Here is a 22,637-nt window from a genome sequence, read left to right as displayed (position 1 = left end):
GAGTTCCGAGCAATAAGGTCTGTGCAAGATGAGAGCCACGTACAGGCTTAGCAAAGGAGATGTGGCAGCAATAGAGGAAGCTCCTCTTCCACTCGGGTGGAGCGGCGCATCCTCGGATGAATAGAGGCTTTGTTCTGAGGAGGGCCTGAGTCCTCTGCACGTGCAGGGATGGAGGTGGCTGATGGAGCATTACAGATACTCCAGCTGAGTCTGATCAGATGTGTGCTGCTGGAGGAGGTTTAGTTTGCACACACCTTCCTGGAGGCGCTGCCGTTAGTAAATGCTCAAACCTGCTCAGGTGTAAGCGCTTTGTACCTGTCCTGTATGACTCTGCTTCTGATGGCCTTGTGTTTAAATACAGAGCCCTATATGCAAGTGATTGCAAGGAAAGCAGAATGTGGGTCTCTTATACGTAGATTTGTGCCTTTGTAGGTGATTTTATTCCAGGTTAGGAAGGGACTGGAAGGTGAGAACTGCCTTGTGCCCAGCCTGGAGTACAAATACAGCACGGGCAGGTAACACAGTGTAGTTAAATTGCTTAATACTAGTTTGCTTTCGTGACCTTTTCTTCAGAGGCAGTATGAGCACTGCCATCAGGCACCAGAGGTTAGAAGAAAGAGCTCTGAAGTTAGACATTTATCTGTGCAAGGTGTTAAAGCCTCAGCAGTGTGCTTACACAGCCGTAGTTGTGACAGAGTACATGTGCCCAGACTAATTGCAGCGGGGCCAAGGTCAGCGGCGTACCAGGCTCGTGATTAGTGCAACGCCATCAGGCTGTAGTTACTGTGGCTGTGGGTTGTCTTGTGAAGCAGAACTGGAAAGAGGAACAAAGGCAACCAAAAGCCATGCGGTGTCCTGGGTCTGAGCAGCGTCTCCTTGCTAAAGGTGGGATGCTGCCCAGCTCACGCTGGCTGAAACAAGAGGCATTCCGACACAGAGCTGCATGCTGTGCCGGCGCTGTGCAGCATGCAAGGTTATACAGGCAGATTTCCTTGAATCTGAAACAAGCCCTGGTTTTGGTCCTTTTTGCCAAAGCCTCTGGCAGTGCCTAGGGTGGCTGTTCTGGGCCTCCCATGCCCGTCAGATCACACCTCCCTCCATGTGCCCTGCCTTCGCCATGCAGCGATGCTCTGGTGAGGACACCGCTGCCAGATCACCTCCACCCTGCAGCTCGGATCCTCCCTCACGCATGAGTCCCCGTGCTGTTTGTGAATGCACCTTGCTCTAAAGCCCAGGGCTCATCACATTTACAGGTCATGTCTTTGTGCTCTCCCAGAGGCAGTCTGGGGGATGAATCTCAGCCCACGACGTTGCTGGGAGCATGGTGCTTTGGCAGCATCAAGCTGGGGATTGCAGCCTGTCCCCTCCCCAGTCCCTGTCCAGTCCCAAGGGTCACGCTGCCCCATGGGCCCCTCTTGCTGTCAGAGCACTTTTTTAGGCTCCCTGCATGCAGAACGGCTGGCGTCAGGCTGTTGATGTTACTCAACACTTCACCACGCTGCTGGGATAGCAAGTGCCTAATCCTCACAACACCCTTTCAAGAGGGTCAAACACTTATCTCCTCTTAGCAGTTGGAGGCACGGAGGGTAAAGGCTGGTGTTTTCAACAAGGCACTGATTTGGACCAAGTGCCTTGCTCCAGTTAGCAATGGAGCAGGTTTCACACGCCCCATGTGCACAACTCCAGATCAGTGTATTTGTTTTATGCAGGAAAAAGATTAAGGTATCACAGTCATAAGCTGTAATTATCTTGGTGGGAAATAGCATCCCAGTGTTGAAGGCCTCTTCAAGCCAGCGGAGATGTAATGAGATTCAGATGTAACGTGTACGCTCAGGCTGCAGGCTTTAACAGTGCAGGGAACAGCAGCTGAACGTGCTGCTGAATGGGCTTTGAGCAAAAAGAAGTTTTGTGCTTGCACCTTAGTTTAATTCTAGTGGCTGACAGATGAGACGTTCCCCATTTCATAGGGCATCAGGATGAGGCTGATCCCCCTGTTCCCGATTCACATGTAAGCCAATGGACCCTCGGAGGATGTAGTGATGTTGCCATAATGCCAGGGCAGCCTGAAGCCATCCCTTAGGAACTGTGCTTTCCACAGCCATCCCTTAGGAACTGTGTCTGGACTGCAGCTGAGGCTCCTCTTTGCTCTGGTGAGAAGACTGGAGCAAACATCTGCTTCCTTTTCATCTTTAAATGAGTAATGAGTAAATGAGTAAATGTAAATGAGAGGCAGTGGTGAGGATACAAGGAGAGAACAAAATCCCTCCCCCTCCAACTTTCACCTTCCCTCTCTTCTTTTTGTTCAGCTTGCTCCTCTGTGTCCCCTGTGCTCTTTCTGTTCCTGTACCAGCCCTGTCCCTATAGACGCGTGCTCCCTTTCCACCAGAACCAGGCAGCTCGGTACTTCTCCCCGCACCCCATTCCCTCCTGCTTCCCAGCTTTCTCCCTTGCTCTCTCCAGGGACATTTGTGGTCCAAGCTTGCGCAGTCCCACACAGCCACGGGCAGGTTTTCCTGGAGAAAGGCTTTTTATAGCATCTCTTCCACAGCAGTGTGACAGCGCTCTGGGAACACCAGGCTGCTTATCACCAGTGCAGACCCTCCTGATACGGTGGGTGCAGTACTGTGCATTTCAGGCCAAGAGCTATTAATACAGCATGAAGTGGCTGAGGGGTCACAGGGCACATGGTGGCTTTTCTGAACCGAAGGAAGGCAGGCAGGCCAAAGAGTGCTGCTCTTGCTGTTGGGAGCTCCTATAATACAGGGAGCATGACCAAGGGAGGGATGAGCAAATGAGGGAATTAGGGAACATCTGTGATGTTGGGTGGGGTGCAGGGGGTTAGGGAGTAAAAGATCCTAATATCCTAGCACCTAATCTAATCTTTCACGTGTTTAGAGGAGGGGAAGGAGCTGGCTGTAACACTGGATGAGGACACTGGCTTCTTCCTTGTGTTGAAAGTCTCTCTTCATTATTGTTTCTGTTTGTGGCATCCCCACTTTAAAGAATCACTTCCTAAAACATTCATGTAATGCAAGGAGCTGCTTTTTGATCTTTCTTCCTCTGCCTCAGTTTCCATCCCTGAGAGGATGCACAGTGATACTACAACAAAAGCAGGGTCTCACACCCAACCCCATCCCTCAGGCTTCAATCTCCTGGATGTACCCCATGGGTCAGGAGCAGGGGCTGCAGCCCTGCCCCAAGCCCTTTGTAACCACTGCATGCACAAACCTCCTTCCCATTCACTGTTTTGCAAGACTGCAGAGAGGGAAGAAGACAAACAAGACGCTTCCGATAGCAAATATTTCCAAGCCTGAGGTCATTGCTTAGATGCAGTCACTCTTGTTTGCCCGGCTGCATCACACGCGAGGCGCTGAGATGCAGGAGAAGCTGGAGCACAGGAAGTTAAAAGGCTAATAATTATTTCTGGCTTGTGGAGACAAGGGATGGGTGCCAGAAGTGCTTATGGTTTGGAAGGATGGGAGCTAACCCCTAAACCCAGCTGGTGGGAAGGACTGTCCCATTACCGGTGGCCAAGGAAACCGCTCTGTCAGGCTCCCACGTTGGAAAACGCACTAGGGGAAAAGGAAACTTTCCAGTGCTGCCATGTGGTAAGAGTGTAATTTGGAGTCCAAGTTTGTGATGGCTGGGAAGGCTTTGAAGATGGGTGCTGTGTGGAGCCAGGCGAAATGCAGCCACCCTGGAGCAGCCTGGCCTCTCCTGTTTGCTTAGGAAACAACTACAAATAGGATGCGGAAAGCACAGTAAGAATCTTCCAGAGTCAAAAGAGGACAAATCCTCTCCTTCTCCATGAGCAAACCTCCAGTGACGAGGGGCTCAGGAGAGCACACTGTGATCAGAGGAGCTAGCCTGCCCAGTGCATGATTTTATGCATCTTCTGCTGAAGCCCATGGTACTGAGGGCTGTCAGAGACATCTAGACCTCCGCTCAGCTCCAATCTGGCAGTCCCTGTGACATTTTGCTTGGAAAATGAGACATTTCTGTCGAGTGCCAATTTCTTTGACAGCCAAAAGTGTTGCTTTAGCTTGTGAGGGCAGGCAGACATTTTCAACAGGGACCTTGTCAGAGCACATTTCCTAAGTGGGACGAGACAGGCTCAAATACTCAAGTGCCCCAAGAGAAGGTGCTAAGCCAGGCTGATACAATAAAGAACACCATCCTGGTGAGCTGTGCAGGGATGATGGTGTCACAGATAGAGACCTGGCTGGGGAGTCAGGATGTCTGAGTTCTTTTCTCACTGCCTTTTCAGCTGGGGAATTCTGGTTACCCTCTTTCTTACTTTGGTTGCAAGGCTGGCATTGCAAGGACATTGCCTTTGTGCCTCTTGGGAGGATGCTCAGTACCTAATGCCCTAATGTAGCTGTGATTGGGAAGGCTGTGCTGTTATGCAGGTTATCAAAGCAGAGATAGCAGGTCCATGTGGCAGCTGTAGATGTGCTGAAGAACACCACCATTCCTTAGCAAGACTGTCTTCTCCTGAGCTATTTTTGCCCCAAGGCTCATTCTAGCTTGTTTTGAAGAGACCTTATTGCTAGCTTTGTTACTGAAAGGATCCAGGTTAAAATAACCCTCCTACTGTGACTGCACAACCTCGATTCCCTCTGCCCAGTGGAGATGGAGAGATGAGGGATAGTTCAGGATCAGAGCCAGGATTTGGACTGAGTGGCCCCTTGGACCAGTCCATTTCTCTCCATCACCTGCAGAGGAGAAAATAATGCTCCATAGGCTCAAGGCTTATTGGTAGGACAGGGAAAGGCTTAAGGCCTTTGGGAATACCCCAAGGATCCAGCAGTCTGGACAGAGCGTAAGGAAGAAGTTGTTCCCTGTGAGGGTGCTGAGGTGCTGGCACAGGGTGCCCAGAGAAGCTGTGGCTGCCCCATCCCTGGCAGTGTTCAAGGCCAGGTTGGACACAGGGGCTTGGAGCAAGCTGCTCCAGTGGAAGGGGTCCCTGCCCATGGTAAGGGGTTGGAGCTGGATGGGCTTTAAGGTCCCTTCCAACCCAAACCACTCTGGGATTCTATGACCCTCTGTGTCAGGACTCCATCTCACTGCTTTGTGGTGCCTGTGGCTCAGTTGTGCTGCAGTCACTGTGTTTTACTCTGCCTCCCTCTGCAGATTGCCATTCCTGCTCTGTTTGCTTTCCCTCCCCAGAGGAGTTCCTCTCCAGCCTGGATCACTATGAAATCGCCTTCCCCATCCAAGTGGACCAAAACGGGGACTTCCTCACCTTTGACGTGAGAAGCCAGTTGAAGCAACGTCCTCGGCGCAGCCTGGGCTCCTTGCCCTACGAGCCATCTGAGCAGCAGGTCTTCTACAAAGTCTCTGCCCACCGAACCCAGTTCCTCCTCAACCTGACCCTGCACTCCAACCTGCTGGCTGAGCATTTCACTGTGGAATACTGGAAGCGAGATGGTGTGGACTGGCAGCATGATTTCCATGAAGACTGCCACTACGCAGGACACTTGCAGGATCAGTACCTGAACTCAAAGGTCGCCATCAGCAACTGCAATGGACTGGTGAGTCTGGATTTTGCCCAGTCAAGGGCACTGGTAACAACTAGAGATGCCCATAAAGCAGAGCTGATGGTAGCCTCTTTGGTCATCGCTATTGAAGTGCAAACCTGGTTTGGGTTCCATGGTGGTGGGAAAGGCATGGGGCTGGTGTCAAGCTAGAATATGGCATCAAAAGTCAGCTGAGAGTGAAGAAGGCCACAACCCTGTAGGAGCTCCTGATCTGTATTTCGTTTGTAGTCCAGTTTCTGCCAAAGTCACTGGGCATTTTTCCATTTATTTTAATTGGAATGTCTTAACATCTTTTAATTTGCATGTCTGAACAGACTGGACATCATGGTTTTAAATATCAAGAAAACTTAATGGTAGACATTAGTGGTAGGGATAGCTGAGCTGTAGGTTGCTTAGAGAGTATGTGGCTCCTACATCATGGGAGATCTTTAAGAATAGGTCAGATGAATGCCTCTCAGAAATACTCCAGGTATGAGCAATTCCAGCACTGGGAATACACTAAGGATTTCCATCCTTATTTTTCTGTGATTTTTCTGGCTCCCAAGGCTCATTTCATGACCTGCCAGATGGAGGGATGGAGCAAACATACCCTTTTAGTGAATCCCAGGGATGATGGCTCCCTTGGAGGGGTAACGTGTACAAAAAGACTCTGTAGGCCAGATTCATATTTATGCTACAGCCCCACCTCACAGCAGTATTCTGGCAGTGTGGAAGAGCTTCCAAATGGGAATGAATTCACATTTGATTTATTGCTAAATCACAGTGCCAGAACAGTGCTGTGGGTTATTAACAGAAATGAGAATCTGACTCATTATATCGTGGAGTCTAATGTTTCTATCTCACAGCCAAAAGTCAGAGCTGCATAAACTCTTGGTTCCCTGGTTAGCTCGTTGTTCAGATATGGAAACTCTGAAGTCCCACACTTGTTGGTGTTCACAACAGCACTGAAGGGGGAGCTGGATGCTGCTGGCTCGGAAGGGATCTGGCGTTAGCCTGCCTTCCCACTTCAGAAGGCAGCAAGTCCAGGGCAAGCAACGGCCCGGCAGCACTTGTGCTGGGATAATTCAGTCCACAGGCTGTGCTTAGCTCTGGATGGGGCTTGGAGCAAGCTGCTCTAGTGGAAGGTGACCCTGCCCGTGGCGGGGGTTGGAACTGGAGGATCTTTAAGGTCCCTTCCAACCCAAACCAGGCTGGGATTCTACCTCCCATGGAGGGTGCACCATGCTGTGCTTCAGGCTGAGCAGGGGGAAAGTCACCCAGGTTTAAGGTGTTGGAAGCAAAGGGCAAAGCGGTCCGTTTTCCAAAACACCCGTTATTGTGAGCAGCCAGCGGGGCCACTTTAGGACAGAAATGCCACTTTCTTACCTCTTATGTCAGAGCTCATCAAAGGACAGTTCAAAGGGTTTTCAACCCTTTGTGACCATGCGTTCACCTGAAAAGCCCTCCTGAAGGTCAGCATGAGCATTAAAGCTTGGAGCAAGCCACATGGCCCTGCTGCTGAGGCTGATGCTGAGCTGCTCGTGTGTATATATGAGGACATAGAAGAGCTGAATTGCAGTATGCGGCCACGCTTTTGACTGTGGTCATAAGCTAATAGCACAAACCATCCTTGCTCTGCAGATGACCTGGGTGAATCACAGACAGGATATCCAGTTTAGCTCCCCCACAAACCACAGGGATCCCTCCAAGGGCTTCTCGCCGCCCCCTTTCAACAGGCTTGTGTCACGTCCAGCGCCTGGACCTCAGAGCTCGGTCTTTGGGGTCAGTGATGGGGCAGTTTTAAGGCTGCTGTGATGGCCGAGGATGCGAGGCCGGCACTGGAGCCTCCTGCCTCTTGCGCTCTGCAGATGCTCTGGGTTTAAGCGCAAGCGGCCCTTTTCTAGCAGGACATGGGTTTGGGGCAGCACGCGCTCTCCCCTCCCGCTGCTCTGCCCCAAGGCGGTGGTGACCTCCTTCTCCCCATCCCACAAAGCCGGCAGCCAGCTGGCTTCTCCGGCCGACACTCGGCTTTCCGCCACAGCCCTCGCCAGGCTAACCTCACAGTACCTCGCTTGTGCTGGAGGAGGTGGAGCCCAGCCAAGAGCAACAGAGCCCGGTGCAGGAGGAAATCCCCCGGCACTCTGGAGATGGGGACTTCGCTGTGCGCACACTGCCCCGATTCAGCTCCCATGGCAGGGAGGGACAGGACGAGAGACCTATGGCGGTGGCAGCATCCACCCCGGAGGGGCTCTCCCGCATGAGCACCCAGCAATGATGCTGTTACGCAGGTGATGTATTCCGTGCGAGGATGTCAAGATGTTTTAGAGACCTGCTTCCCCACTCCCTGTCCTGGCCTCCTGTCCCCCTTGCATAGAGGAGAGATGGAAAAGTGCTGTGACATCTAAAGGACAGCACTACTGCAGAGCTGATGGCAGGACGTGGGTGTTGCTGCACCTAGAGCTATGCTTGTGCACAGGTAATGTGGGTCTCAGGCTTTTGGGATACTGCTTGAGAGATGTCAGGCGTGTTTCTGTGCCTCGGTTGCTGGTTGGTGAAGTTCAGCTGGTAGCACACCCACATTTCTTGGAGTTAGGTGAGATTCAGTGCCAGGAGTTCTTACAGCAATGGAGCTTCTACTTGTACCCTGTTGGGCTGCCAAAAACTCTTCAGGTTGCTCAGACTTTTTAGGCAGAAGGAAAACTTGCCACGAGGATGGGACCAGCCGCAGAGGAGAGATTCTGCAGGCACCTGGTGGGTTTGGCTGCTCATCCCACTGGGATGCCCAGTCATCACCGTGGGTCCATTCGCAGGGAGCAAAGTCTGGCCTCGCAGCTGAGATTCATTCAGTTGAATAATAAAATCAGGAGAACAAGAAACAAATGGGGCAAACCCAAGATCATCTGCCTGACGTGGTGTGAAAAGGGCAGTGCCTATAGGGCAACAAACCAGGTTTAGGCTGTAGAGAAAGACTGTGACCTCTGCGGGTTGCTCACTGCTAAACAGACTTCAGGTTTTCCAGATTCAGTGTTTCTCAACAGCCTCTGAGCATCTGCACTTCTCTGCAGCGCTGTGCCTGAGTTTCCCAGCTGGTGGTAATGATCCTGAGCTGCTTCCAAGGCTCTTTGGTGAGGTTGAACAGTACAGAAGGGAGATCCCACTGCTGAGTTGTGCTGTTACGCGAAGGTATTTAGGATCCCACAGACAGCTCTTGATTGGACTGAGGGGGTGGAATAGGAAACGACTCATTCATAATTTTGCAAGGAAGGGCTCTGATTTCCAGAAGACCTCAGTGAACAGAGATGTCCCAGGGCATCCACGAGCATCTGGCTCCGTTTCCTCTGGTCTGTAGGTTCACGTAGTTCAGTGTTCGTGCGTAAATGAAGGATTCCATCACATTCTCCAAAGTAATTGTCAGTCCCCAGAAGCTCAGTGGTTAATCAACAGAAAGCTCCTTCCAAGAAGCAATATCTCACCCAGTTCTCTCTCTACCTCTTTCATTGCCTTTTGTCTCTTTCCTTCTGCAGCATGGGGTGATCGTCGCAGATGAGGAGGAGTATTTCATTGAGCCATTGAGCCCGGGAGCCAACGTCAGCACAGGGAGTGAGGGCAAGGGCAGCCCCCACGTCGTGTACAAGCGGTCGTCTCTGCAGTACCCACACATGGATGCGGCCTGTGGCGTGCTAGGTACCCATCAACCCATCCTCGATCCATCCCAGTGCAGTCCTGGTAGAGCAGGCTTTGAAGGTCCACACTATGGCAAAGAACCAAATTTATCTCCTGCATTCAAGACAGTTTTCTCTATTTGCTTTTACTCGTGTTAAGCATTTCTGGTGGCCTGGTCTTTGGTAAGCTCTTGTGCTCTCTTCACAGCAGGGCTTTTAAATTTGTAAGTAGAGCATGGAATAGAAGAGAAAAAACTGCCCCTTATTGTTCTTAAGAAAAATCTTTCCAGATTTGGCCAATTGACAAGGTATTGAGAAATCCTAGCTTCCACATGCTCAGCAGAGACTTCTCTTTGGGTTTCAGTCTCTGAAGATTGTGTCCATGTTGAGATAACATCTGCTGCTGTTAGAGACCAGGTGGAAAGATGCCTTGTAGGGTGGGATGTGGGAGATGATAGTCACAGTGGGCTCTGGGGGACGTTTATAGAGGGTGGCAATTGCACATTTACCCCCTTTCTATGCTTTTACAGGCCCATGAATTACTCACCCAGGGCTGCCCTGGCCTCTCCCTATTGCTTGTGTCCTCATCCTTGCTAGCAGGGTCCCAGAGCTTGGCTGAAATTGCCAGCCCTTATGAATGTGCAGGGTTTCTCCATCTACCCAAAATGTTGCACGCACGCAGGATGCTGCTCCCTCAGTTTACAGAGGCTCCCCCGGCTCTGTAAGGATGAGAGGAGATGCCATCCCTGCAGAGGGGCCAGCTCGCATGTTATGGATTAGAGTTTGTGGATGCAGGAGCAAGGCTGTTCCCCGTTGCTCCTGGAGGTTTTGTGTCACTTCAGGCTGTTCATCCAGTGACACTCACCTAGATGGGGAGTCCCTGCTGGAAGGGATGGAATGTGTGGAGACACCAGGGCACTGCCAGACTGCTCTGAGTGTCCCCAGACCTGGGGGACAACCTGTGCTTCCCTGGCCCCTCTCCTCCTCTCCCAGCTCCCAAAGTCACAATGGACAAAGTGCCAACAGGCTCCCCTTCTGCTGACCCTTTGCCACATTCCACGGCTTCCAGACAAAAGTTAGCCTGTTCCTAATTGCTTCTTGGAAAGCAAAGGCTGTGCAGTGAGAGCCATGGGCCAAATGCAGTTCAGAACAACCACAGTGCAACTGGCCCCATCAAAGCTGCCCCGTCCCATTGCCCCAAAGGCTGGACCTGTCCTGACCTGCCCAGCATAGCTGGCCCCTGAGCACCCTGTGAGCTCCCTCTGAGCAGCTGTAGGGGCTGGAGCTGGCAGGTTGTGGGGCTGCCTGTGATCTGCCCATCTTCCCGGGATTGCTGGATGATTGATGTTCCAGCATCAGGGCAGAGGAGGGGGATTCAGCCGGCTCTCCTGATGGAGCAGGAGAGTGGTTGTAATCTCCCAATCAGCCCTCCTGCTCTGTGCCAGTCTCCAGGCCATGGGTTTGGAGCTGATGGCCCTGCTGTGGGCATCCCTAGGGTCAGGTCAGTAGCACTTGAAGCCTGGAGCAAAGTCCTACAAACCTGCTGCTGCTGCTTTGGAGGCTGCAGCCATTTCTGTGGAGGAAGAGCCAAGTCCTAAATTCAAGCCCTGGCAGGAAAAGGAAAGAGGAAATGATCTGCAATGGCTTTATTTTCAGATTATGTCTGTGTAGTTTCTAAACCTACACTGCTCTTGCCTGCGACAGTGGGGAGGGCAGGGCCTTGTAGCATGCACTGAAGTGCATGGGGCTGCTGCAGAAGGATGGGTGCACACCTCTGCATGCAGTGCCTGGGCAGGAGGGCAGGCAGGCGGCAGGTAGGATGCAGGGAAGACACTGGCAGGATGCAGGCAGGGCAGGAGCACAGCCCTGGGCTGCAGTAGGAAGAGATCAGCAGATCCAGCCCACGGCAGTGGGGGCATTTGCTGGGTTCACACATGTATAAAGAGCCTTGCAACGACCTTTCCTTCCCTGAAACCAAGCTGCCAGAGGGCAACAGCAACATCTCCTTCCCTTTGCAGATGAGAAGCCCTGGAAAGGGAGGCACTGGTGGCTGCGGACGTTGAAGCCCTCCCCGCTGAAGCCCTCGGGCAACCACAGCCAGCGCGGCCAACTGCCCCTGAAGAGATCCGTGAGCACGGAGCGCTACGTGGAGACCCTGGTGGTGGCTGACAAGATGATGGTGGGGTACCACGGGCGGCAGGACATCGAGCAGTACATCCTGGCCATCATGAATATTGTAAGTGTTATAACCACATCATGAGCCTTGGGGACACACACACACACCCCCAGCAGCAGAGAGCAAGCAGGAACAGCTCCTGTTCATCACCATGGATGTCTGAGTTTGGCAAAGGGTGCAAGGAGCCAAGTGGGATGGGAATGCATTGGGTGACTCAGATCTGTCTCAGTATGGCAATGGCTTCTCCCCACTTCCAGAGCAAGATGTTTGGGTCAAAAAGCGATTCTCTGGAGCCTGCAGGGACTCTCTGGTGTATAGGGGAGCACTGTAGGAGAGGTAAACTGGCCTGTCTGACCATGCTACAGATCTGGACCGGGAGAACAAAGCCCTTTCTTTGAACTGCATCTCTCATCTCCAATTAGCATTGCAAATAGGGCCAGGCAAGCAGGGAAACACATGGGAAAGCATAAGGACAGTGAGCTCTCACGCTTGGGGGCTGAGCAGTGTGAGGGGTAGGGAGAAATACCCTCGTTCTTCCACAGCACACTGCCCGTGTCTCTGGGTTACTGCAGAGGAGCTTCCTCTGCAGCATCAGATCTGGGTCATTGCTGGCGGCAGGATACCAGGCTGGATGCATAGAGAGCCTGAATTGGCCATGCTGAATCCTCCTGTGAGGTGAGATAGGTTTGGAAGTTATCCATCACGCTGCTGAAAGCCCCTCTGTGCTGGTTCTTTGTCCTGTCCTCTGCAGGCTCTCTGTTCATGGTTGGCTCTGTTTGCATTTCTGAAGCAGATGCCAGGTTTTCAGACAATGCTGTGTGTAACTGTTTCATCTGCTGTGAAACACCCATCGTGTGGCAGCAGATTTCTGAGGGATGCTGTGTCATTCGCTGCCCGTGGGCAGTCACCAAAGCTTCATCCTGTGGCTGGGTAATGCCAGGACCATGGAGCTTCCCCACCTGAGCTCCAGGCCAGGAGAAGCTGCTGTGGGATGTTGGCTTCACTGCTTGAATCAGACAGAAGGAGACACCGAGGTCTGAACGTGGGTTGGGAGGCTTTGCAGTCCAAGTGGTAACGTGGAGTCCCATACCTGTATCTGCTCTCTAAACCACTGTGTTCAGACCCTGCAGCCCGTGCTGATGAAGCCACCCTGGTTCTCTCCATGCCAGCTCACCGGGGAGCTCATTTTTAAGACTCGTCTTTTCTTGTTTCTTGGAGGTCAGGTTGCCAAACTTTTCCAGGACTCGAGTCTGGGCAATATTGTCAATATCCTGGTGACCCGGCTGATTCTCCTCACCGAGGATCAGGTAAGGTGGGCTCTGCTGAGCCACTTCTGTCGCACATCTGCACTTCCTCTGTGGGTCTGCTGGGTGCACCGCAGAGAATCCCAGCCTGGTTTGGGTTGGAAGGGACCTTAAAGCTCATCCAGTTCCAATCCCCTGCCATGGGCCAACACCTTCCACTAGAGCAGCTTGCTCAAAGCCCTGTCCAAGCTGGCCTCTCAACCCTCTCAATAGCAGCTGGGGACTGCATCCAGGCCATGGGCTAAGAGCACCTTTAGAACTCTGAGCACTGTTTCTATGCCAAGTTGATTTTAAGGAGGTTTAAGTAGCTTTAATCCTCCCAAAGTCTTGCTTTCCTGTGGCCTCCATGAAAACATGGGGGCATCTGAATGGGTGTCAGTGCTCTGCTGGCATGGGAATAGGCGGTGCTTTTGCATCAGAGCTTTCCTGGGAACACATTGTCATATTGCTTCCATTTCAGCCCACACTAGAGATTAATCACCACGCTGGGAAATCCTTAGACAGCTTCTGCAAGTGGCAGAAATCCATTGTGAACAGGAATGGCAATGGGAATGCTATCCCCGAGAATGGCATAGCCAACCATGACACCGCAGTGCTGATCACCAGGTAAGGCTGAGCCCGGCCCTGGCAGTGCTGTCAATGGGGGGGTGTTCTCTGTACAGCTGTCCTTTATCCCTGTCCAAGTGGTTCATCCAAAGCTTCCTTCCCATGCAATCCCCCACGAGCTGCTTGGCCGCTGCTGTCCCTCAGCCCTGTTGTCCCTTATTGCAGCTCAGATCATTCTCATCCTCCAGTGTCTTCTCTCAGTCTTTGGTGTGCTCTCAAGGAGCTTAATTTGCACCATGGGGATCTGTGTACCCAAGTGAATGGCATTATGTGTACAACGCTGTTGAGCATGTGTGGGAACCACCCCGGAGTCATGGAGCATCAGGCATCCAACTGAAATGGAAAGCCCCATCTGCTCTGCTGTGAAAGATGGAAAAGAGGATACAAATGGGATCTGAGCATCATGACAGTGACAGAGGGCCTCCAGCCAGTAGGGGGTTTGGTTCACCTCGTTTTAGGTGCCTGCGTATAGGGCTGAACTCTCTTCTTGGTAGCTGATAGACATCCTTGAAGCAGTGATTTCATCTTGACTCCCTGAGGTCCTGCCCTGCCTGTCTCTGTGCTTCTGTAACAACAGTCTGGATCAGCAGCTGAATTAGACCTTCAGAGCTGGGTGAAGGGGCCTGAACCTTCACATGCAGGACACATAATCCCTGTCAGAATAGGTGGGTGCTTGAGCCTGGAGCAGCAGAGGGTACAGGAGGGATGTCTGGAAGGACATACAGATGGTTGGAAGGAAGGAATAGAACAGAATGCTTTGGGTTGGAAGATCATCCAGTTCCTACGCCTTCCTACAGGCAGCCACAGCTTCTCTGGGCACCCTGTGCCAGCGCCTCAGCACCCTCACAGGGAAGAGCTTCTGCCTCAGAGCTCATCTCAGTCTCCCCTCGGGCAGGTTCAAGCCATTCCCCTTGGCCTGTCCCTACATCCCTTGTCCCAAGCCCCTCTCCAGCTTTTCTGCAGTCCCTTCAGGCACTGGAGCTGCTCTCAGGTCTCCCCTTCAGGAGCCTTCTCTTCTCCAGGCTGCCCCAGCCCAGCTCTCTCAGCCTGGCTCCAGAGCAGAGCTGCTCCAGCATCTCCATTGCCTCCTCTGGACTCGCTCCAGCAGCTTCAAGTCCCTTTGTGCTGAGGTCTCATGAAAGCAGAAGATGCAGAGAAGACAACGGGGACAGTGGAAGGAACAGAGGCATGCGAGGACAGAGGATGACAAAGGGAGAGCTGGAAGGACAGAGGGGATGAGGGCAGCTCTCTGGTGCTGCCAGCTTCACCCCGGACGCCAGCTCCCTGCTGCCTGCCCAGACCCCGCTCAAGCAGAGGGGCAGGAGCCTGGGGAGAAGCCAAAGGCAAACCCAGGATTTGTTTGTGCATTTTTTCCTCCCTCCCTCTTGTGGAGTGGACGAAAGTCATCAAATGGAAGTGGTGGAGATGGGGGCCTCCAAGCAGGAGCCAGTTTTCCTGGCGCTGTTTTCCTGCTCCAGTTCCCGGTGGTGGCCAGAGCCATGGGCATCCTGGTGCATCCCCCATGAGCGAGCAAAAGGCCCCTCAGCCCCAGGTTTTCACCCTCCCGGGGTTGCAGCATCTGCTTTTCCTTCCCTCCCACCACACGTGTGGGACACAAACACCAGCTCCTCTTCTGCCTCTCAGATGTCTGAGCTAACCCGAAGTGACTCACTGGCCACACCAGGCTTGGACAGCACCAACGCATCCGGCCCATCTCTATAAATTCCCTGTGTCCCCATAAGATCTTGCTGAGCTGCGGGGTTTTTCTCTTGCAGGGACATGTCAAACCAGCGCCTCCAAAGGCTTTCACAGCATTCATCACAACAAAGCAACAAATGGTTTTCGCTGGTTTCCTGCTGGGGGTGAGAGGTTTGGACACTTCTAGAGAGTGGCAGGGGACAAAGGGACAGGAGCCATCACCAGGAACACGTTATGCTTAACCCATCGTGTGCCATCAGGATGTTTCCTCCCCGTTCTCATGCCCATGGGGCCACTGGGATGAGGGGTGCTCGATGGTCCTGCTCGCCACGCGGGTGTCCCCCAGACCCACACCCTGCTCAGCATCCTTCATGCTCTGAGCCCAGCTCACACACACTGGTTTAGATGCATGTCAGGAGTAAGGAGCAACCCCAACCAGCTCTGGGGCATCCACTGGTCCCCTTCTACCTACCCACCCTATGTGGATTTCAGTGTTAGCCTTTCAGCCTGGGTTTTGCAAAGACCCAAGTGTCTGGGGAGTCTCACCTTCTGGAGAAGGTATTTGAACAGAGGAAGGTTCACCTCTGCAGTTAAATGATGATATTCACCCTAAGGCTCAAGCTGCTCTCTTCTGGAGCTGCTGCTGCATCCCATTGTGAGGGATATGGAGGAATTTTTACTTTTGCTGTCCATGGTTTAGCTTTTCCTTGTGTGTGGCTAATGATGTACAAACAGATGATTCCTTGATGCAATGGCTGGGAGCCGAGGCCAGGAACCGAGGCAAGGATCACCTTGAATCAACCCATATTGAATTTGTTTGGAAAATTCTTGGTAAAGAACTAAACTGAAAAGAAAACAATATCAAAAATGACTTTGAATGAAGCCACAGTGAGTTTGGAATTGGGGCACCTTTTCCAGCTGAAATGTCTTATATTTTAAACGAAGAATCAGAAGGATATATATGATGGACACAACTTGCTGCAAGGGACCTCAGGTCCTTTCCCCCCCTGTTCTGCTGAGGCAGAGCCCTGGGGCAGAGAATTGGCAGCTCGCAGGGGTGCAGTGGGTGCTGGTGAGCAGAGCTGGACCAGCCTTCCCAACCCAAAGAGCTTCAAGGCTGGGATGGCATCGTCCCTGCTCATTTACCACATCTCATCGAAATCCAGTCTCTGCCCCTGCTCAGCACTGCCCCAGAGGGAAGGGACTGGAGTCGGCATTAAACATCCACAGCGAGTCTCAGCCTGGGAAAAGTGAGTGTTGGCCGATAGGGATCAGAGGCATCTTACCCTTTGCAGTCAGTACTTTCTATTCCAGAAGTGTTGCATGAGCCATGGGCTGGTTTGAAGTGTTTTGGAGGTGAACACACCACTAAAACGGAGATAGCTATCCCGGAGCCACTGGAATCCTTAGTGTTCTTATTGCTGCTTTCTCTCCTTTGCAGATATGACATTTGCATCTACAAGAACAAGCCATGCGGCACGCTGGGTAGGTAGGATTTTGCTGCCCCTTTGGAAGCACTTCCCACCAGTGCACACGTCTTTGGGAGCATGATGAGGGCAGGCTGGGCTGTCCCCCTTTCCTACTGAGCAAGCTGAGGGAAGCATTTGCCCAACGCTACTGCAAGCACTGGAAGCAGAGCCAGGAACAGGCCAATGGTTTCCAGCCCTCTCCACTGCAGCCTCCTTGCTTCTGTAAACACTAAAAGCAGCAACCCAGAGGATGGATGGGCTCCGGAATGCTTCTCCATTATATCCCTGGGTCAGGTCCAGCCTGATGATTAAGAACCTCTTGCATCTAGGGCTGGTCCATAGCCTAGTGGAGGATTCCTGGCTTAGCAGAGAGAAATCAGACTTTTTTGTGATGACTATAAAGGGAGTTCTTTATTTAAACTGCGAGACGCAGACAGAGCCTGCAGCTCTCTCTGGCTGTACCTCCTAATTTGTCTTGCTCTGGTCTAGACGAAGCAGGCAGGGAGGGATTACTGCCCTGAATCACTGCAATGAAAGAGGAGAAGTTGGTAGATCTCTGCCCCGATGTGGCTGCAGACAAGGTGCCTGGGAGGGAGGTTGAGGCTGGAGGTGCTGTGATGGCTCAAGTCTTTCCTTTAACAGATGTTGCTCCTTCCCTAGCCCGGTGCAGCAGGCACAGCCGGCAGTGGTGGGGCAATGTATGGGCAGAGGGTTGGGAGAATCTGCTGCCACGATTCAAGGGGGATTTCTGCATGATCCAGCCATCCAGGTGGAGTCAGGCTGGATTCCTGGTCATGGGAATGACACCTGGTGGGGGTCAGCCAGAGCCAAACACACATGGTCAGGCTGGATCCTGATTTAGTTGTCCAGGCTGCCCTGGCTGAGTTTGGATGCCCAAGTACTGGTGCAGCTGATCTCGGGTTCCCCCACCAGTAGTGCCGGTGTTGTGACAAGGACTGCTCCCTGCACACGGCCTGGGGGTTGGCTATGAAATTCACAGGATTTTGACCCATTATTTCATTTCCAAACCTGCCATTGCTAGCTCCGTTGACAGTGCTGACGTGTGCCCACAGCCTATAGGAGCCATGGGTCCATCCCGAAGCCCAGTGCAACCAGTGGGAAGAAACTTGTTGTTGAGAGTAGGCTATGCTCAGTGTTAGTGAGCACGAAGCACATTATGTAGTTCCCAGATAGCACCCATGTCCCCTCCAGATGATTTGTGCTGACCCTATGTGACAGCTCTCTCTGTTCCCCAGGCTTGGCCCCCGTTGGTGGGATGTGTGAACGAGAACGAAGCTGCAGCATCAATGAGGACATTGGCCTGGCCACAGCTTTCACCATTGCCCATGAGATTGGCCACACGTGAGTGCTGTGCTACAGGAATCCCTGGGAGTCACCGGGAAGGGTCCCTGTTGGTTTGTTCCTGCCAACAGGAGCTGGAAAAATCTTTCCTATGGATAATCCAGATGTGTTAACGCAGCTGATCATCTCTCTGCTGCCTTGATGGTGCTTTCAGGTTTGGCATGAATCACGATGGGGTCGGCAACAGCTGTGGCTCCCGTGGGCAAGAAACAGCCAAGCTCATGGCTGCTCACATCACCATGAAGACCAACCCGTTTGTATGGTCCACGTGCAGCAGGGATTACATCACCAGCTTCCTGGAGTAAGGAATCCACCCCACCTTGCCCTTCCTTCTTCCCTGTAGCCAGTACACACCTCCAGCCTCTCACTAGTGAGGAGTGGGTAAAGCCCCCAAAGCACAGCCCATGCACCGTCTGTCTTGTCTCCCAGCACCTCATCCTATCCCAAGCAGCATGGGATTTCCTTCTTTCCTTTAGAGACTTCTCCATGCTTTGCTTGCCTGCGGGAGACACCAACCCCATTTACCTTGCCGCTGTGAGACCTTTATTTAGGTTCCCCATTTCCAGACATTTCACAGGTAAATCAATAGCTTCTGGAGGCATTGGGATGTTTTGGAAGTGCAGCCAGGAATTGCAGAGGAGAGTTGGTGTGATGGGGAAGGAGGATCTGGAGACAGGACTGGGTCTGCAGAGTGTAGGCAGCCACTGAGGAGGAGTTTTCAGGTGTGATTGAGCTCCACAGGAGAAAGGTTTTGGTTGTGTTATCCAAACCACCTTTAGGGTTCAGGAGAAGGGATTTAGGCTCCTATGTCCCAAAGTTCTGCTGTTACCGCCTTGCCTGAGTCATGTTCTCTGCAACCTGAAAGCGCTTCTCATCCAGGGTTCAGGCAGTTCAGGTTTCTCTCACCAAACGAGCAGTCTGGATTTATTCTGCTGAGGTTTTGGGTAGGACGCAGGCGCTACCTAATAGGATTGGGTGATGATCAAAAGAAGCAAGTATGTGGGGTCACTGTGGAGGAGAGTCCCCAGGGAACGAATACCAGCCCTCTACCAGCAATGCTGCTGTTGTAACAGCCCCCGAGGAGCTGCCACCTACCCCGTGGTCCCACAGAGCTTGTCCCAAACCGCGTGGCTCGTCCCCAGACATCTGCAGCTCACGTCTGGCAGCAGCAGAACCTGCCCCCCTTAGCTCCTGACCCCTGGACGTGCACCGCAGCGAGGCACGTTGCATGGACAGCACTGGGAAAGCTGCCTCGTCCTCAGGTGACCCTGAAGCCTTGGCAGGGCTGGTGGAGTTTCATGTTCGGGTCAGCCCTCTCCACAGTTTGTGCTGGCCACCCCTGCCTGAGCACGGCCCCGGGAGCCTCTGCTGGGATGGGGAGTGCAAGACCCCGGGACTGGGGGAGTGGTGGCAGGGGCCTTGATTTAGGGAGAGCTCAGAGAGCAGCGGGGAAGGAGGAGGGAAAGGCGTGCGCCTGCAGAACTTGGATGCTCCTACAAAGCTCTGGCGTGCGGAAGGACAGGCTTGGAGAGCAGGGGCTGCCTGAGCTCCGTACCTCTGGCTGCTCTCTGCTGGGGCTCTGCAGCCATGGGGTGGGAGGGCAGACCCTGTGCATCCCTGCTGCCGCGTGAGCACGCGTTGGGACAGCCAGGGCCTGGCGAGAGCCTGCAAAAGCCTCAGATTAAAGCATCCAGAGTCACCTTGGAACCGGCCTGTGCTTCCCAGCCTGAGGGAGCAACAGAAAGACTCCAGAGCACTTTCCCAGCCGTGGTTTTACCCGGTTAAGCAGCCCCGTGCGGAGCAGGGAGCGCCTGCTGCTGGTCCTCCACCGCGATGCTCTCCTACAAGGCTTCCTGAGCTCTGATTCTCCTCTCTTGTTTCCAGCTCCGGGATGGGATTATGCCTGAACAACGCTCCTCCCAAGCAAGACTTTATCTACCCAACAGTGGCTCCAGGACAAGCCTATGATGCAGACGAGCAGTGCCGTTTCCAGTACGGAGTTAAATCTCGCCAGTGTAAATACGGGGTAGAGAGCCTTCCTGCTTTACTATCGGTTCCCAGGGGGTGGAGGACGGGGGTACAAGGGCAAAGGGCCCTGTGGGCCGTTCCTCTGCTGCCCACATCGCTTTGCTGTCCTGCTTCAAAGGAAGGGCACTGGCATGTTCCCTGTGAGCTTTTTGCCTTGCTTCCCTTGGGAGAGGCTGGAGGAGGTTGTTTCCCCCCAACAAGGGTTGACCCCAGCTCTGTTTCAGTCAGATTAGTCCCACCTTGGCTGCTGCTGGTCCCCAGGGGTTGCAGCTGGAAGGCAGGCTGCAGTCCCTTCATCCAGACTCCCCTCTCAGCAGGGCTTTGCACACAGATGTGTTTTTCCTCCTCCTCACTAGAAGTCATTCTGCTGCTCACACAAACTTAGGAGGAGAAATGTCTTTCTTCCAGGTGAGGTGGGTCGATGGGCAGCTCAGACACGTCTACAGCACACCTAAGCCACTCCTGCCGTCATGCTGCCGTTCCCATATCTTTGAATCCAAGAAACCACTGAAAGGGAAGGTTGTTTTGGGAGAAAAGAGTCTTCTTGGATCTCAGCCTGGCGTTTTGCTGTTCTTAATGTACTGGGCATTGCCAACCAGCTGGGCATAGTGATATGGGGAGATGCATGAGCAGCTCTGTTGTCTGATGGACGTGCATGTATGTGTACCCACGTCAGTCAGGCCCTGTGAAGGAGGAAACATCTCATACCAGGGTTTAGTTTCTCTTGCAACCATGTAAATGCCAGCCCAGTGCTGCCATTGCATTGACCAGATGTGAACACTCTGAACGTTCATCTCTTTAGTGCAGTTAATCCCTGAACCACCTCCTGGTGGTCTCCCCAGCTCATCTTGGTCAACAAAGGGCACAGTTTGGCTCTCCCTGGTCCAGTGCTGTCTTTTAGCATGGCCGAAGGGCCCAGAGCCCACTGGGCATGGGGATGTCCAGAGCAGCAGCAAACTGGGTCTGAATAACGTGGTCGTGGTAGCTGACGTCAGGTGCTCCTGCCTGCAGCCCCTGCTCCTCCTCAGCTGAGCCAGAGGCTGTGGAACGGAAATTTGCCACGTTTACATGCCTGCTTCCCAGCTAATTTTTAACTCGGGCAGGCTCTTCCTGTATATACACAAGGATGACAAAAGCACAAGGTGTCCTTGTGACGACCCTTCGTGCTTGTCTGCGGGAAGCCCAAAGGGTGGAAGGGCTCAAGGGCACGCAGATAGATCTGGGTGAATGTGCAAGTCCACCCATCCTGTGCCCATATAAACAAACTCCAGGGGCATGGCACAAACAGGGCAGCATCCCAGAGTAGATGATTAATAGACACAGCGAGGACAGAGCAAACGGATGTCACTGATTGAAGCTGGGAAGTCCTTTCCCTTGGTGACACAAAGCGACTACACAGGAACTCCTGCATCCCAATTGAGTGGTTTGGGTTGGAAAGGGCCTTAAAGCTCACCCAGTTCCAAAACCCTGCCACAGGCAGGGACATCTTCCACTAGAGCAGCTTGCTTCAAGCCCCGGTGTCCAGCCTGGCCTTGAGCACTGCCAGGGATGGGGCACAGCTCAGGAGACCAAGTGCAGGAGGGTGTTGAAGTGTTTGCATGTGTTGAAGTCCAGCCTGGTTGATTCAGTGGCAGAGCAGGTTCACAGCACCTGGACTTTCTGCTTTAGCAGCTGTGACTATGGCAGAGTCTCTGCCATGGACCTAACTTCTGGGTAGCTTCTGGAAACAGAGGAAATGGTCAAGGGAAGCTTTTTGTTTGCTGGTGCTGTGAGGCTGAAGCTCAGGATCTGAGACTCAAGAAGCCTCCTGGAAAGAAGTGTAGAGTCCTCAGCCCAGCATCACTCAGTGGACCTGGCTGCACCAAGCAGAAACAGAGAGAAGTGCCCACTTCTGGAGCTCCTTGAGGGCTAGCTCAGGATCTGACATTATTGTGATTGTCCTGAAGACAGCTCTGAATCTTCCAGAGGCCTCTTCCCTTTAGCACTGTTCTGCTGCCTGGAGATTGCCAGTACTAAGGTAGTCACACTGTGACCTGCCGTGCATTCCTGTAGCAGGAGATGGCAGATGTGCCATGCTGATGCTCCCGGGGAGCCCCAGCTTCCCACAGAGGCAGATCCAGATCCGTGTGGCAGATCTGGAGCCGCGTGGCGAAGGGATGCTCGTGGCAGGTGGTAGGAATGGGTCCTTGAGCTCAGCATCCACTGCGCAGTGCCACAAAAGAGAACGTCCCTCAGCCCTGGGGAGAGGGCTCAGGTGGAGCACAGCAGGATTAGCTGGGGCCTCGCTGGGATGTCCAAGGAGATGTGTCCTCTGTGGCACAAAGCCCGGGTTGGTGGGGGCTGTCTGGGGTGCCAGCTCTGGCACCTGAATGCTGCGGAACCCCCAAATCCCAAGAGGTTGGAGGTCTCCCAGCCCAGGCTTAGTCCAGAGAAGGGGAATGAGCTGTCAGTGGCCTTGGGGTGACTGCAGCTGGCAACACCTCACAAGACTTGATCTCATTTACCCCCCACCATGCTGGAACTGCTCCTGTCCCTGTGTCCCAGCCCAGCACCAGTGTGCTGCTGCCCCGGCCTCACAGCCCCCAGCACCAGTGAATCCTGATCTCAGCTTTGTTTCTTTGTCTCTTTCTTCCTCCCTCCCACTCTTTCCCCCAATTTCTCTCTCTTTCCAGGAAGTCTGCAGTGAGTTATGGTGTCTGAGCAAAAGCAACCGCTGCATAACCAACAGCATCCCTGCTGCTGAGGGGACCATATGCCAAACCAACACCATTGAAAAGGGGGTAAGGAAGCCTGGGGCACCTTAGTGAGATGAC

The 22,637-nt window shown here is 53.1% G+C and overlaps 1 protein-coding gene across 5 annotated transcripts in view; it reads left to right on the top strand.

Moving 5' to 3' along the window:
• ADAMTS10 (ADAM metallopeptidase with thrombospondin type 1 motif 10) overlaps positions 1 to 22,637 on the top strand; it is a 64,501-nt gene that overhangs the window by 27,285 nt on the left and 14,579 nt on the right. For all 5 annotated transcript variants that reach the window (XM_062625200.1, XM_062625199.1, XM_062625197.1 and 2 more), the window contains 10 exons: positions 5,170 to 5,534; positions 9,044 to 9,203; positions 11,200 to 11,417; positions 12,581 to 12,664; positions 13,122 to 13,267; positions 16,407 to 16,450; positions 17,691 to 17,796; positions 17,951 to 18,097; positions 19,681 to 19,822; positions 22,497 to 22,604. In XM_062625200.1, the coding sequence (XP_062481184.1) occupies positions 5,170 to 5,534; positions 9,044 to 9,203; positions 11,200 to 11,417; positions 12,581 to 12,664; positions 13,122 to 13,267; positions 16,407 to 16,450; positions 17,691 to 17,796; positions 17,951 to 18,097; positions 19,681 to 19,822; positions 22,497 to 22,604 (1,520 nt within the window). The remainder of the gene's footprint in view (positions 1 to 5,169; positions 5,535 to 9,043; positions 9,204 to 11,199; positions 11,418 to 12,580; positions 12,665 to 13,121; positions 13,268 to 16,406; positions 16,451 to 17,690; positions 17,797 to 17,950; positions 18,098 to 19,680; positions 19,823 to 22,496; positions 22,605 to 22,637) is intronic.

The sequence above is a fragment of the Pezoporus occidentalis genome, unplaced genomic scaffold, assembly GCF_034315485.1.
Source record: "Pezoporus occidentalis ecotype Australia unplaced genomic scaffold, CSIRO_AGI_Poc_V1 ctg278, whole genome shotgun sequence".
NCBI lineage: Eukaryota > Metazoa > Chordata > Aves > Psittaciformes > Psittacidae > Pezoporus > Pezoporus occidentalis.
Note: the sequence above shows the minus strand (reverse complement) of the source record. Positions and strands in the feature narration are given on the sequence as shown.